The sequence below is a fragment of the Osmerus mordax genome, chromosome 9, assembly GCF_038355195.1.
Source record: "Osmerus mordax isolate fOsmMor3 chromosome 9, fOsmMor3.pri, whole genome shotgun sequence".
Taxonomy (NCBI): Eukaryota; Metazoa; Chordata; class Actinopteri; order Osmeriformes; family Osmeridae; genus Osmerus; species Osmerus mordax.
The window spans coordinates 14,491,734-14,504,321 of record NC_090058.1 but is presented as its reverse complement, the minus strand read 5'-3'; the positions used below and the strand labels follow the sequence as shown (position 1 = coordinate 14,504,321).

At 42.3% G+C, this 12,588-nt stretch overlaps 2 protein-coding genes and 1 long non-coding RNA gene across 3 annotated transcripts; 1 reads left to right on the top strand and 2 right to left on the bottom strand.

The window, feature by feature from the left end:
• Positions 1 to 810: 810 nt before the first annotated feature.
• LOC136949558 (uncharacterized) lies at positions 811 to 1,288 on the bottom strand. The gene is made up of 2 exons (XR_010877436.1): positions 1,098 to 1,288; positions 811 to 913 (listed from the first exon to the last, which is right to left on the bottom strand). It is a non-coding gene; the product is annotated as an uncharacterized lncRNA (long non-coding RNA).
• A 3,543-nt stretch (positions 1,289 to 4,831) lies between these two features.
• On the top strand, positions 4,832 to 8,307 carry plek2 (pleckstrin 2). The gene is made up of 9 exons (XM_067243511.1): positions 4,832 to 4,959; positions 5,069 to 5,233; positions 5,854 to 6,044; positions 6,268 to 6,359; positions 6,717 to 6,904; positions 7,080 to 7,181; positions 7,288 to 7,371; positions 7,564 to 7,642; positions 7,917 to 8,307. The coding sequence occupies exons 1-9, from the start codon at positions 4,906 to 4,908 to the stop codon at positions 8,042 to 8,044; spliced, it is 1,083 nt and encodes a 360-aa protein (XP_067099612.1). The 5' UTR covers positions 4,832 to 4,905; the 3' UTR covers positions 8,045 to 8,307.
• Positions 8,308 to 9,180: 873 nt separating this feature from the next.
• Positions 9,181 to 12,172, bottom strand: si:ch211-10a23.2 (Galectin-related protein A-like). Its single transcript, XM_067243751.1, has 4 exons — positions 12,117 to 12,172; positions 11,657 to 11,742; positions 10,761 to 10,941; positions 9,181 to 10,085 (listed from the first exon to the last, which is right to left on the bottom strand). The coding sequence occupies exons 1-4, from the start codon at positions 12,141 to 12,143 to the stop codon at positions 9,942 to 9,944; spliced, it is 438 nt and encodes a 145-aa protein (XP_067099852.1). The 5' UTR covers positions 12,144 to 12,172; the 3' UTR covers positions 9,181 to 9,941.
• Between the last annotated feature and the right edge of the window lie 416 nt (positions 12,173 to 12,588).

Here is a 12,588-nt window from a genome sequence, read left to right as displayed (position 1 = left end):
CTTTGACAGTTTCTTCATTTTGAGTATCATCTAATGTTTCTAATCGTTTGCTCACCACATCACATATTTCTGTAGTGAGCGTGGTGCAGGTATCCATTCTTTTAATAATCTCTGGTGTTGTAGTTTGATTGCGTAACAAGGGGGCATACTCTTGGCTAACTATATCTTGTCTGTTTTGAACGTCTCTCTGGATTTGGTCAAGATCTTCACCTGAGCAGAAAGTTTTTAATGTAGACCTAGTTTCTTTAGCTAATTGCTTCCAGGAGTCATAAGCCTTGTTAAAAGCCTTCTCGTGTTTCTTCGATTCCTGGTTACGCATCTCTAGGCCTTTCTTTGTAAGACTTCCCTTTCGTGAACTTGATCTTATTTGTTGCGTTTCTGAAGGACAGTTAGATTCCTCTGCAGAGGCTGACATTTCCCTAACTTGTGCTGCTGTTTGCATAATTGTGTCTTTCTCCATTTGTCTGTCTTTAATTTTAAATAGGGTACTGACCTACTCGTATCAGACATCTATTTTGACACTCCAATATTTAACAAACAGGAAACAATCTTTTGTGCAACACCATAAGTCAGACATTCAAACTTTTCAAATACCTAGCCACGTAAATACAGCTAATACAACTCTGCATTAACGTATATTAAACTTATCAAAGCACCAAATGAATAGGACCTGCTTTCAGTCTTTGTTGAACCGATCTTGCTACTCCAACGTCGAGTCTTGTTGAAGCGTTTACTCCAACGTCGAATCTTGCTGAAGCGTCGAGTTTTACTGTTAGCAACCCCTTGACGGAAGTACGAGGAGGCAGAGGGTTCTCACTGATGTCTTTATTAGCTATCGCCGTTCGACGTTGATTTCTTTGTAGTACTATGCATCAACATACATCGTACACGAAGACTTCTAGACACCGTAAAACTACACAAAGAATACACAAATACAACAATGTAAATACACATATAGCACAAAGGAAATCATGTCTCGAAACATGTGCTACTATTACAAACATGTGATCATGTCTCGAACATGTGCTACAATTACATTCAATTATACGTGCGGAGGTAAAATATTACAAGACAAGTTTGACACATATACAAATTACCTCGCTCCGCTTTCCAAAGGGAAACCATACAAATGTAGACTCATGTTCACCACACGACCATCCATAAACGAAATGCTGCTCCTTATAACAACGTCTGCATTAAACTTCTTTCAGGTAATTTAGCGCTTCACAGCTGCACGCACCTTACGTGATGACGTAAGTCAGCCCAGAAACATCAAAACAAAAAGCCGGTCATTACATGTAGCCTATAGCCTACCTGACACAAAAAACCTCAAGGCTATGCAGTCTGAAGCACAGTTAAAGTTTCAAGTAGCTTTATTGTCAATTCTTCACATGTCAAGACATACAAAGGAATCGATATGACGTTTCCCACTCTCCCACAGTGAAACATATAAAAAGTGCAGGCACAACAGATAAGACAAGACATTTCGTAAAACATAGCGTTACATATTCACATACAGCAGCATAAGCTCATAATAAAGCATAAAGCTTGCTGCGGCGTGTGATATTTGCAATGTACGGCCCGAGAAGGTCTTGCAAATAAATGAGTCCATGTCGGCTGAATCGATATCGCTCAAACAAGAACTCATCCGTGTGAAATAAAGGATCTTGGCAATCTCGAAGAACTCTATTGGTATGGAAATCGAACTAAATTATAGCTCCTTGGTCAACTGGGTCTCTCAAAAAGGGAGCTGCCATGTTATTTTCTGGGGGTGTGGCAAGCTTATCCAGCTACACTTACGTTAGCCTGCTCTGGAGCAGGTTAGTGCTAATTGATATGTTACTATGGTGATTTATCGAAAGTTGCTTCCACGAACCAAAAAGAGGGGCGTTTTTTATCTTGGCCTGAAAATTAGCTCGCTAAACCGCTTAGCAAGCTACGACGAATACCCCCCTGGTCCTCAGGGACCCCCTGCCCTGCATGTTTTACATGCTTCCCTCTTCCAACACACCTGATTCAAATGAATGAGTCATCACTCGTTATCAGGCTTATGATGAGCTTCATAATGACCCAATCATTTGAATCAGGTGTGTTGGAAGAGGGAAGCATGTAAAATAGGGGAGGGGGAAAAAATCAATTCACATATGAATAGCGAATCAGTCTTTTAGCGATTCACATCGATTCACAAAGAACAAAGTACAAACTAGTTATTCTATTTGTCTCAGGGATGCTTTGATTATAATAGAAGACTGTCATATGTTGAATGTTTGCGGTCAGCTTAAATTCAATTGCATTTGTTTTATAACAATGAGTTTACTAAACTGCAAGAAAAACAATACATTTCAAGGTTTTGATGCATTGGGATTTTTTTCTTCAACACTTAACAGCCTATCACAGTCAAATAGAAACAAGTAACACTAAACAGCAAACTGGAATCAAATGTAAGCATATATTGAATCGAAGTGTTATTAAAAATCCCAAGAATCGATTTGAATCTAATCGTGAGGTACCAAAAGATTCCCACCCCTAATGTAAAACATGCAGGGCATGGGGTCCTGATAATGGGAATGACTGACAAAATAACCGTTGAATGCTAGGGGCTATTGCAACAACATCACAAACAAATATGATATATTGATCTTAGAAACAGTCCAATCAGAGTGGTCACAGTGGGGACATGTGACCCACCAGGAAGGGATTCTCTGCCTACACAATCAGGGAAAAGTCAGGCCTGAAACAGCAGTACAGCAAAACATGCCACGTGAGCCTGGCCACAACAAGTCCACCACATCCTGACTGATAGGTCACTAAATAGCCATTTACGTAATTGGTGTTTGATATTTGTTAATGGTTAGTCAGCCCACTGGCCATTCCTGACACACCTTTATCCAATGACTTTAATCTCATCGCACGCATGCTTAACCCAATAGCAGTAGACCTGGCGTCCAACCAGGAGTACCTCTGCAATTACCTCTTTATTATCTTTGCTTATGTTGAAAAGTATTTATTGTACAATCACATTGGCAACCTAACAAACGTGTCATACACATTCCACATGAACGATGAGGTCTTCCTGTACGAACAAGTTATAGTCTACCCCATGAGATGTTTTCTAAATATTCAGGCATGCCAATCTAATTCCTCTTTGACTGTAGTTAGTTAGTGATTTTACATTTATTTAGATTTCACAAAGTATAACAATCAAGCCTTAATGATTATTAACGCCCAAAACGTTAAGCCTAACTAAAGTTCCACAGGCTGATGTGCATCCTTCTTCTCTTCTTCTCTCATTCTCTCATTCTCTCCTCCTTCTCTCCTTCTTCTCTCCTCTCCTCTCCTCTCCTCTCCTCCTTCTCTCCTTCTCTCCTCCTTCTCTCCTTCTTATTCTCTCCTTCTGTCCTCTCCTCCTTCTCTCCCTCTTTTCTCCTTCTGTCCTGTCTTCGATCAAAAAAGGATCAGTATGCCCTCCTGGAGAAGACCAACTCGTCTCCAGGATCTGAATACTACACACACTGAATAGACAAGAGTTGCTATGGGAGAGGAATTTTAGAAAAGCTCTCTCTTTCACAATTTATCTCCAACAAAACACACACGCAATACATACACACACACACACATTCAAACTCACAGGCAACATGCAAGGAATATTTTTTTAATTACTAGCTGGTTGAGGCCTCTTAGGTTTCAAACTGAAGTTACAATGTAAAATATCAAGCTACCATTGTACAATACACTGTCCACTGCTTTACAAGCCTGCTTTCCCTCCTGCCTGATTGTACACAGGACATTTAACATGTGATTTTATTGTCACCCATTAGATATATGTTATGTTATGCTGTGTACTTATATGTTATGTTATGTTATGCCAGGTGCTTGCGTTGTCTTGTCTTAAGAATTTCAGTGCCCAGTCTGACCTTGTGTTGTTCTGTGTACCTGACAATAAAAGTCTTGAACTTGAACTATAGGTGGTGCAGGTAGGAATTAATTAAATACAATTAACCAAATCTACTTTTTGAATACCCCAATGTTAATAGTAAATACTGGCTTCCTATTACTTCTACAGCATGAGTGCGCCCCCTTCTGTCTTTACATATATTTTTTTACAATCGCTTGCACACTAAAAGTGATACTTGAGACATACTTAGAGAGAAAAAAAATGAATCTACCTGATCTTCAGACCAAGTCTGCAAAAATGAAAGCACATTATCTGCATTAGACTCAGTTTGCAACTGCAAGGAGGACAAGGAGAAGGAGGAAGAGAAGGTTAACAACATGGTTGACCATGTTGTTAACCATTGCTTGAGTTCCAAGGAAGCTGGGCAGAGGGTCCAGCCTAACTTGAGCCGTTACACTGTAGGAAGTGTTGTCTGGACGTTTCGAAATATTAACAGGTAAATTAACCTGCCCTACCATGCAAATGTATTTGCAGAACTATAGCACTACAGTAACATTTCATTTCATGCTGAAAGAAATATTGCACCCTAACCATTCTTTAAATTAAGAGTTTTTGCTTTGGCAAGAGACGTGTGATCTTGCATTTTGTGTTTTGGGTTTTTGTGTGTAGAGTTTATAGAGAGCGATATAGGCGATGTAGGCCTAAGCAATTATCAAACACTGTAAAAAGGTTTACAATTTGGCAGAACCTGCACGAGCTTCATTCCCCGTTTATTAATAAACATGTCAAATTCATCACGATGTATCATGATTAAAATATGAAGATAGGCTCGTCTTTCTCTGTTGACTAATATCTAGTTTTTCGTAACCTTAGATCCCCAGCCCAGATCGTGTGCCCCCAGAGCAAAGACTTTGTTCAGATTGCGATGGGTGTGTGCTCACACATGACGTAGGTGAGTAAATATATCCATTCTGAAGAGCCAGCACAGGTGAGAACGACTAACCGCAGCTATGGACACGGACCAAAACAGCTCTGTTCTCAAAGAAGGGTTCCTGGTTAAGAGGGTGAATATGTGTTTGATATTAAATCATGTTTATTTTGGATAACATATCAAAATGTAGGTATTTGTCCGTCAATAATGGGCTTATGTGTGTGAACGTCTTTGTTCTTCAGGGACATGTTGTTCACAATTGGAAGGCTCGGTGGTTTGTCTTGATGCCAGACAAGTTGCTTTATTACAAGTACGAGGGGGGCAAAAGGGGCTCGTGTCAACGGGGGAGGATAATGCTGAAAGACTGTGTAATTACCTGTCCGTTTCTGGAGTACGACTATCGGCCGGTGAGTAAAGAAAACGTTATTATTATCGCATGAAAATCTACTACTAAATACATCCTACGACTTTGTTGCCTAAAGCAAATCGTATAGGGATGAACATTGTAGAAATTGGATTTTGGTAACTGTAGCTATCAATGTTCTTTTGGGAAGTGTCTGATTCTTTGAGAACGGGATATGTTTTACCTGGTTTACATTTCGGCTTTTGGTCCAAGGTCTGAAGGAATGTTTATGCTGATGCTTGACACTGATGATACTGTTGTCTTTAGGCCAGCCTGGGCTTGACTGTGTAAGTAGGATGTAAAGTTGTCTGACTATCACAGCTCTGCTTGAAGTGTGATGAATTATGACACTCAGGGTGTGTCAGGGATTTTTTTTTCTACAATCCTAACACCTCATTTGTTAGTGGTTGAACGTCTTGGCCAGTTTTGAATTGAGTTGGTTACTCAAGCCTTAATTAATTAATTAAAATATATAAGTCATTTGGTGTCCTCTTGTTGCAATATTTGGACATTCATCTGAATCCCCTCCCCAAACATCCCCACCCTCCCTCAACACTATCCCTCCCCTCCTTCAAAACGACCCACCCACCCCTCCTATCTTAACCCAGTGTTCCTGTGATGTAGCTGGTAATCAGGCTGCAGACGCAGAGCTGTGGGGAGCACTTCCTGGAGGCGTGTTCTCGTGAGGAACGAGATGAGTGGGCTGCTGGCATCACCACCGCCATGGCGACGCTCCGCCTCAATGATGCTCCGCCAGACAACCAATCAGAAGCAGCTCCACCCAAGTCCCTGGGGCTGCATAACATCAACCTAAGGTAAGGTAAAACATTTGATGGGAGAATCGAGTTAACACACGCTCTTGTTGTGTTGAGTGCAAGATTGGGATGTTGAGGACAGGGTTGTAACGTTGTTCTGACGTTGTGTATATTGTTGTCTACATTGTTGTGACGTTCCGATGTTGTGTACATTGCGCTGATGTTGTTCTGACGTCGGGTACATTGTGGTGACGTTGACCGAAGCTGTTGTGTTTGGACACAGCCAGGTGGTGGACTCCATGTATGACATCCACAGCGGCATCAGGATGACCAGCCTGACAGAGCAATGCAACACCTACAGTAACTGCTTCTCAGGTTGGTCTGACCTCTGTCTCGTACACATCTACTTTGTTCATTTTCCCTCTCAAAAACGCACTTGAGCTGAATGGACATGGGTGTCAAAGTTCCACAACTGATTTGAATAACTTAATGAACACACTTGCAGGCAAATATGGGCATGGTGTAACTAGTATGTAGTGCACAGTGTGAATGGGTTAGTTCAACAGTCCCCAAACCTTTTCCTGGAGTGTAAACCTACAGGAGGGTGTCTCTCCAGGAGCATGGTTGGAGAGCTCTGTTATACAGTAGTTTGTTGTGTTGGGCATGAAGACAGGTGAAGGCTGGTGGCATTATTGACCCTGAGGCCTGTGCTGCTGCTCCCTGTATGGGCAGGCTCGTCGGTGGTGGACTGGCTGGTGTTCATGCAGCTGGTCCTGACCCGTGTGGAGGCCGCCACCCTGGCCTCGGCCCTGCTGGAGGAGGGCTTTCTCCGGCCGCTGGGCTTCCGCAGCGTGGAGGCGCTGCGCAGCGCGGGTCTCAGCCAGCAGTTCCTGGATGACTCTACGGCTCTCTATGGCTTTGTGAGTGTACTGGCTACCTTGTTATAATGGGATGTGTTCATTTAGCAGACACTTTGATCTAAAGCAAGACATATTCTCTCAAAATAAAGTGGACACATCATTTTTATGAAATTATTCTGCAATGACATTATATTACCCTGAAGCTTGATACTACATTGATCCCATGTGACTCCAGTCTGACAGCTTCAAGAAGAGAGGGAGTGTGAAACCCGAGAAGACACTGTCAGCCGTCGAGCTGGCTGGGAAAGTAGTCAAGAGGGGCTACTTACTCAAACAGGTAAACAGGCCCAACCCAGCCTCTCCTTACTGTAGTAAGCAAGAGGAGCATTAGGGTTTGAGGTTGTAAAACATTTTAAACTGAACTCTCTTTATCTACACCACAGGGTCACAAAAGAAAGAACTGGAAGGTGCGTCTCTTTGTTCTTCGATCACAGCCTGGCTACCTGCACTACTATGACCCCAGCAAGGTATGTACATGGTTGCTCCAACATACCAAGCACCTCTGGAATCTCTCTCTTGTGCAATTTTCCCCTGGGGATTTAAAAAGTATTACTCGACTCGATTCTATTCTACTCTCTCTCATTCTTACTCATTTTCTGTGGCCAGACATGTTGTTTGTGCTTTGTCTCATCCACTTCCTGTCTGGTGTCACCTGTCAGGATGACATCAACCCTGCGGGCGGCTTCTCCCTGCGCGGCTGCCTGGTGTCGGCCCTGGATGACAACGGAGTACCCTCAGGTGAGTCACCTGCAGGTGTGGAAGCTGATAACAACTACTGATTACTCAGTAGTTGATTAGTCAGGACTGAGCGCTGACTCAGACAGAACACTCGTATTGGAGCTCACTGACATTTTCGGTGAATTTCCTTGTCTTCTCTGAGGGTTAGGTTATTGGTGTTGATCTGTGGGGAACTATGAAGCTCTTTGGGACATTGCTTGTTATAAAAATGGGCTGTACTAATACTATACTAACGTTTGATTTGGTTTGACTGAGTCTGTGTTTCCTCTAACAGGCGTGAAGGGAAATGTTCAGGGCAACCTGTTCAAAATCATCACTCAGTCGAACGCACACTATTTCATCCAGGCTCCGACACGCCAGGAGAAGACAGACTGGATCGAGGCGGTGCGAGGACACAGTTAGTGGAACTCTTGCAGCCAAGCCGAGGTTCACCACACAGGACAGGAAATATAACAGATGGAACAGATACATTGAATTGAACTATTAGTATGACTTCAGAAAACCTTCTTCTCCTTGAGTCTATCTAGTAGCATACTAAATGTTGTAATCCGGTTCTTAGTATCATCCAATATTTAAACCATCTTCCATTTTAAGTAATGTATTACACATTCTATGAATGTAATCAAAAGTTGTAGCCAAAATGAAATATTAAAATACTGTTGCAAATTGAAGTGTCATTTTGTCTCATGTCTCCATCTGAATGTTTTAAAACGGTGCTTTGTGACAGTGAGTCAGTGTATTGTTTTTCCTCTGAGTAAAACCAACCAGTGCAGACCAGTGGTGCCCGAGGTGCTGTGTGTAATCACATCTGCTTCAGGTGTCGACATGCAGCTCGCCAGGTGGAGAACAGTCGCAGCGAGCTGGTGCCTGCCTCTGCTCCTGCATCCCCATTACTGGTGGCTGGTGTGAGATCACTAGAGCCAGTGACCTATACAGGGACTCTGATATGTGTTCAAACAAATTTTATTGCATTTTCACAATTCATTCCAAAGTAAATGTTTCTTCACAGTACATTTGGGTAAAAAAAAGTATTGACATGTGAAGTGTTAACCTTCTTTGTTCCAGACGCCACTCTCAAGGTGCTCCCTTTTCCTTCAATACACACAGACTAACAACAGGATACTCTAGATAATAGGAGTTTATAAGACTATGGAGTGAGCCATGTGCTATTTCCAACTTGTCACAACCAGAAACCTTTTGAAATCATCTTCCTCTTTTTTCCCCCTCTTTCTCTCTTATCTTTCAGGAATTGCACGCGGCGTTCTTAGACAGCCAGTCGGAGAGAAAGGGACCCGAGGCGTCAGGGACGGAGTGTGGTCTGGGCACTGGGGTGGTGTCATGCCTGGAGGCCTTACTGGAGAGGAAGAGGCCAAGACTGGCCCGGGCCCTCGCCCTGGCCCTCCAGGGGCCTCTGGGAGAGGCCCGGGCCCACGGGGACCCCTGCTTGCAGCACACCTTCATCACCAAAATAATATATATGTGTTCAAAGTAATTTTATTGCATTTTCACAATTCATTCCAAAGTAAATGTTTCTCCACAGTACATTAGGGTAAAAAAAGTATTGACTTGTGAAGTGTTAACCTTCATTGTCTGCAGCAAAGAGATCCACCGAGAATCTCGTAATGCTCCAAGATCTAATATTTACTGGTTACATGTTGATACAGTACTACAATGATCTACAAAAACATTGGCATGCACTATTGTACAGTACTTTTGTTTTATTTAAATGACACCATTATTGAGCAGGCTAAACAAATGTAAGACATCGTTTTTCTGATTCAGTATATAGAAACCAATGAAATTCAGTTGCCAATTTTTTACACAGGATTGTTTTAGAAAGACCAAAGAGGACAGCAGAATTGTAAACACATTCACATTAGAGGGCTATGTGCTTCACACCTGTCTTACCTTACAGTACCTTGTTGAATGCAGCATGTTTGATTAGCCATACATGGTATAAAAAATTACATTCAAGAGGATCATAGGCTACAGACAAATACTGATGTTTCCTTATTGGGTTTTACGATCAATGTACATCAATATAGATATATTCAACCTAGACTGGGTTCCTCTTGGTACATCAGGCTTACAGCCACTACATTCAGGCTAGCGTCAACATCTTCAAGTCACTAAAGCAAACAGGTCACTAAGTCATCTAGTAAAGGCACTTGTCTTAACAAATGACCAAAAACCAGGTGTTCATTCAGAATCAATTAAAAGTCACATTAATTCATTCATCGCTGCAGCAGTGTGTCCCTCCATTGCTGTTGTCTCGTCTTTGGGGCTCCAGGCCCCCGGATCAGGCCACCTTGGTGAGCTGCAGGTCTCCCAGCACCCTCAGGGCGGTAAGTGAAGCCAGTTGAGGTAGCCGGTGAGCGAAGCCACACAGTGGCTGGCCGTCCACCAGGATGCGGAACTGCTGGTGCTCACACACTATCTCCATCTGACCGAACGAGAGTGAGGAAGAAGGAGGAGAGAGAGGAGACAGAGAGATAGGGGAGAGAGACAGTGGAAAGGAAAGCACGGGAGGGTGAGGAACAGGGAGTGAGAGGTAAAAGAGGGAGAGAGAGAAGTGTTTTAGGTTTGACTAATATGTGATCCTTCCTTTTTTGGACTAATAACTTTGCAACCATTCTGCCCTGTTTTTGTCTTTTGTCCAATTGAGAAGTCATGGGGGGTCAGGGGGAGGGTCAGAGGGAGGGGGGTCAGGGGGGGGGTCAGATAGCTGAGCGGTTAGGGAGTCGGGCTATTAATCAGAAGGTTGTTGGTTAGATTCCCGGCCGTGCCAAACGACTTTGTGTCCTTGGGCAAGGCACTTCACCCTACTTGCCTTGGGGAAAATGTCCCTGTACTTACTGTAAGTCGCTCTGGATAAGAGCGTCTGCTAAATGACTAAATGTAAATGTGAACGACTTAAGGAATAGCAGTGTAATTCAGTAATAATGTCAATAATGAAGTTATGGGTAGCCTAACAAATAAAGAAACTATGTTGTGACATTTATTTTCTTTAAAATATGCTTTTTTAACCCCAAGATATTTATGTTCTGTAAAACCTAAACCTTTTAAACATATTTTTCAGGAGGGTCTCAAGAGCTTGTGCACAGTTTGACGAGTGTACCTTGAATGGCTCCCCAGCTGCAAAGGGGAAGTAGGACAGAGTGTTTTCAGAGGGACCCCACGTTCCTGCCAGACGAGCGTTCCGCATCACGGCCTTGTCCATAAAACTGACCTTGACCTGCAACCCCACGTCGCCCTCTGTGTCCTCTTCCGGCGGGTCGCTGGACAGGGTCACCTCTATGCTTTATAACATGGATAGAATGGATCCATATCAGATGTAAGCCCATCCAACACCAAGGATAGGACTCAGTCATTGCCACGGCCAGGAGACATGGTTGTATCATTTTTGATCACCCCGCATGCTAAAAGTGTGCTTGCTCTGTCTCAAATGATTGGTGGGGACATGTGAATAATGTCTTGACATTGGCAGGGATTTGTCCCCCCGGTCTGTCCTTAAATTAACACCTATTTCAGGATATGAACTCCATAGTGCATAGGACATCCCAACAATGCTTTAAAAGCTTTTCTTTAACCAAATAAACTATCTCTAAAATAGGCCTAGTCCTCACTGATCTTTTGTTTAACCATGTAAACAAAGTCCTCACTGAAAATATTTTGATTTGCAACATGTTCATGTGTTACTGTTTGTGTAAATATTTTTCATTTGCTCAATTAATTCTGACAATCATCTGGCACACAACAGCCAAATAAGGGCATGTGATCTTATCTCATAATGGAACTTTGTGGGATCTGCAGTTTTCCCAGGCTCACACCATTAGTAGATTCAAAGGCTCAGTTAAAGACGTGTTACACCAAAGGAGTTGTTAAACGTATTTCCAGATTCAAGCCTCGCAAAACGAATAAACAAATAACGAATAAAAAAAATTGCTTGGCTCATTTATGAATGTTAAATAAAACATGCCGACATTGTCTTAGAAAACAGGTGTGTCTACCAACCTCCTGGGTCTTTTGTTAACAATACCCATGACAATGAGCTTCATCGAAGGCCGCAGACCCCCCTTTATCTCCCCGACATAATCCTCCTGCGAAATATTAGCAGGTTAAACGAGTAAGGTCTGAAGCAAAATCATTAACGCAAAAATGTGGCAACATTAATTAGCCTATTGTTATAGCATTGTCTCATTCTTGGTCCATATGAACATGCTAGAAACTTTGATTGACGATTAAATAATAACCTGAACAATGCTTAAATCGTCTCCATCCCAATTTCGCTGAGATATCGATATAAATAAATAAATAATAAATATAGAGTAGCTGAACAGACAGTTTTCAAACAATAAAATATTTCAATAATTAAATTCCAATTGTTGCTTTCTTCTGTAACCAATAGCATATTAGCCTATAGCACGCACACAAATGTAGTTCAGACAAAGCATTGAAAACGTGCAATATTTACGTTTGTCTTGATGTCTTTCTCTGCCATTCCTCTTTCTTTAGCGAGGAGGTAATTCTCCTACAGGGATGCCAACTGAGAACGATGGATTCGCACGGAGCCGCCAGCTGGCAGACCCCGCCTGTACGTTGTCATAGAGACAGGATCCTGCCAAATTTGGCAGGATTTTTTTCAATTTTTATGGTCTTTATGTCTAATTTCATGTGTACGTTGAAAGGGGAAAAACATTGACAGCTGGAAACCACACCTTTTTTTAAATATTCTTTTGGTAATTTCCAAAGGACTTTAGGAGATTTCTGAACAGAATAATATAAACATTTTTACATTGCATTCGGCTTAGCTCATTTTTATTTCAAGTTTCAGCCATTCCGTTTTGCGCTATAATTGGAACGCGCACGCCCACGAGCAGACCTGTCAACCTTTGAACCAACCAGCGGTTGAATCAGCTGAGCTCGTCATATGACCATCCTTGGCA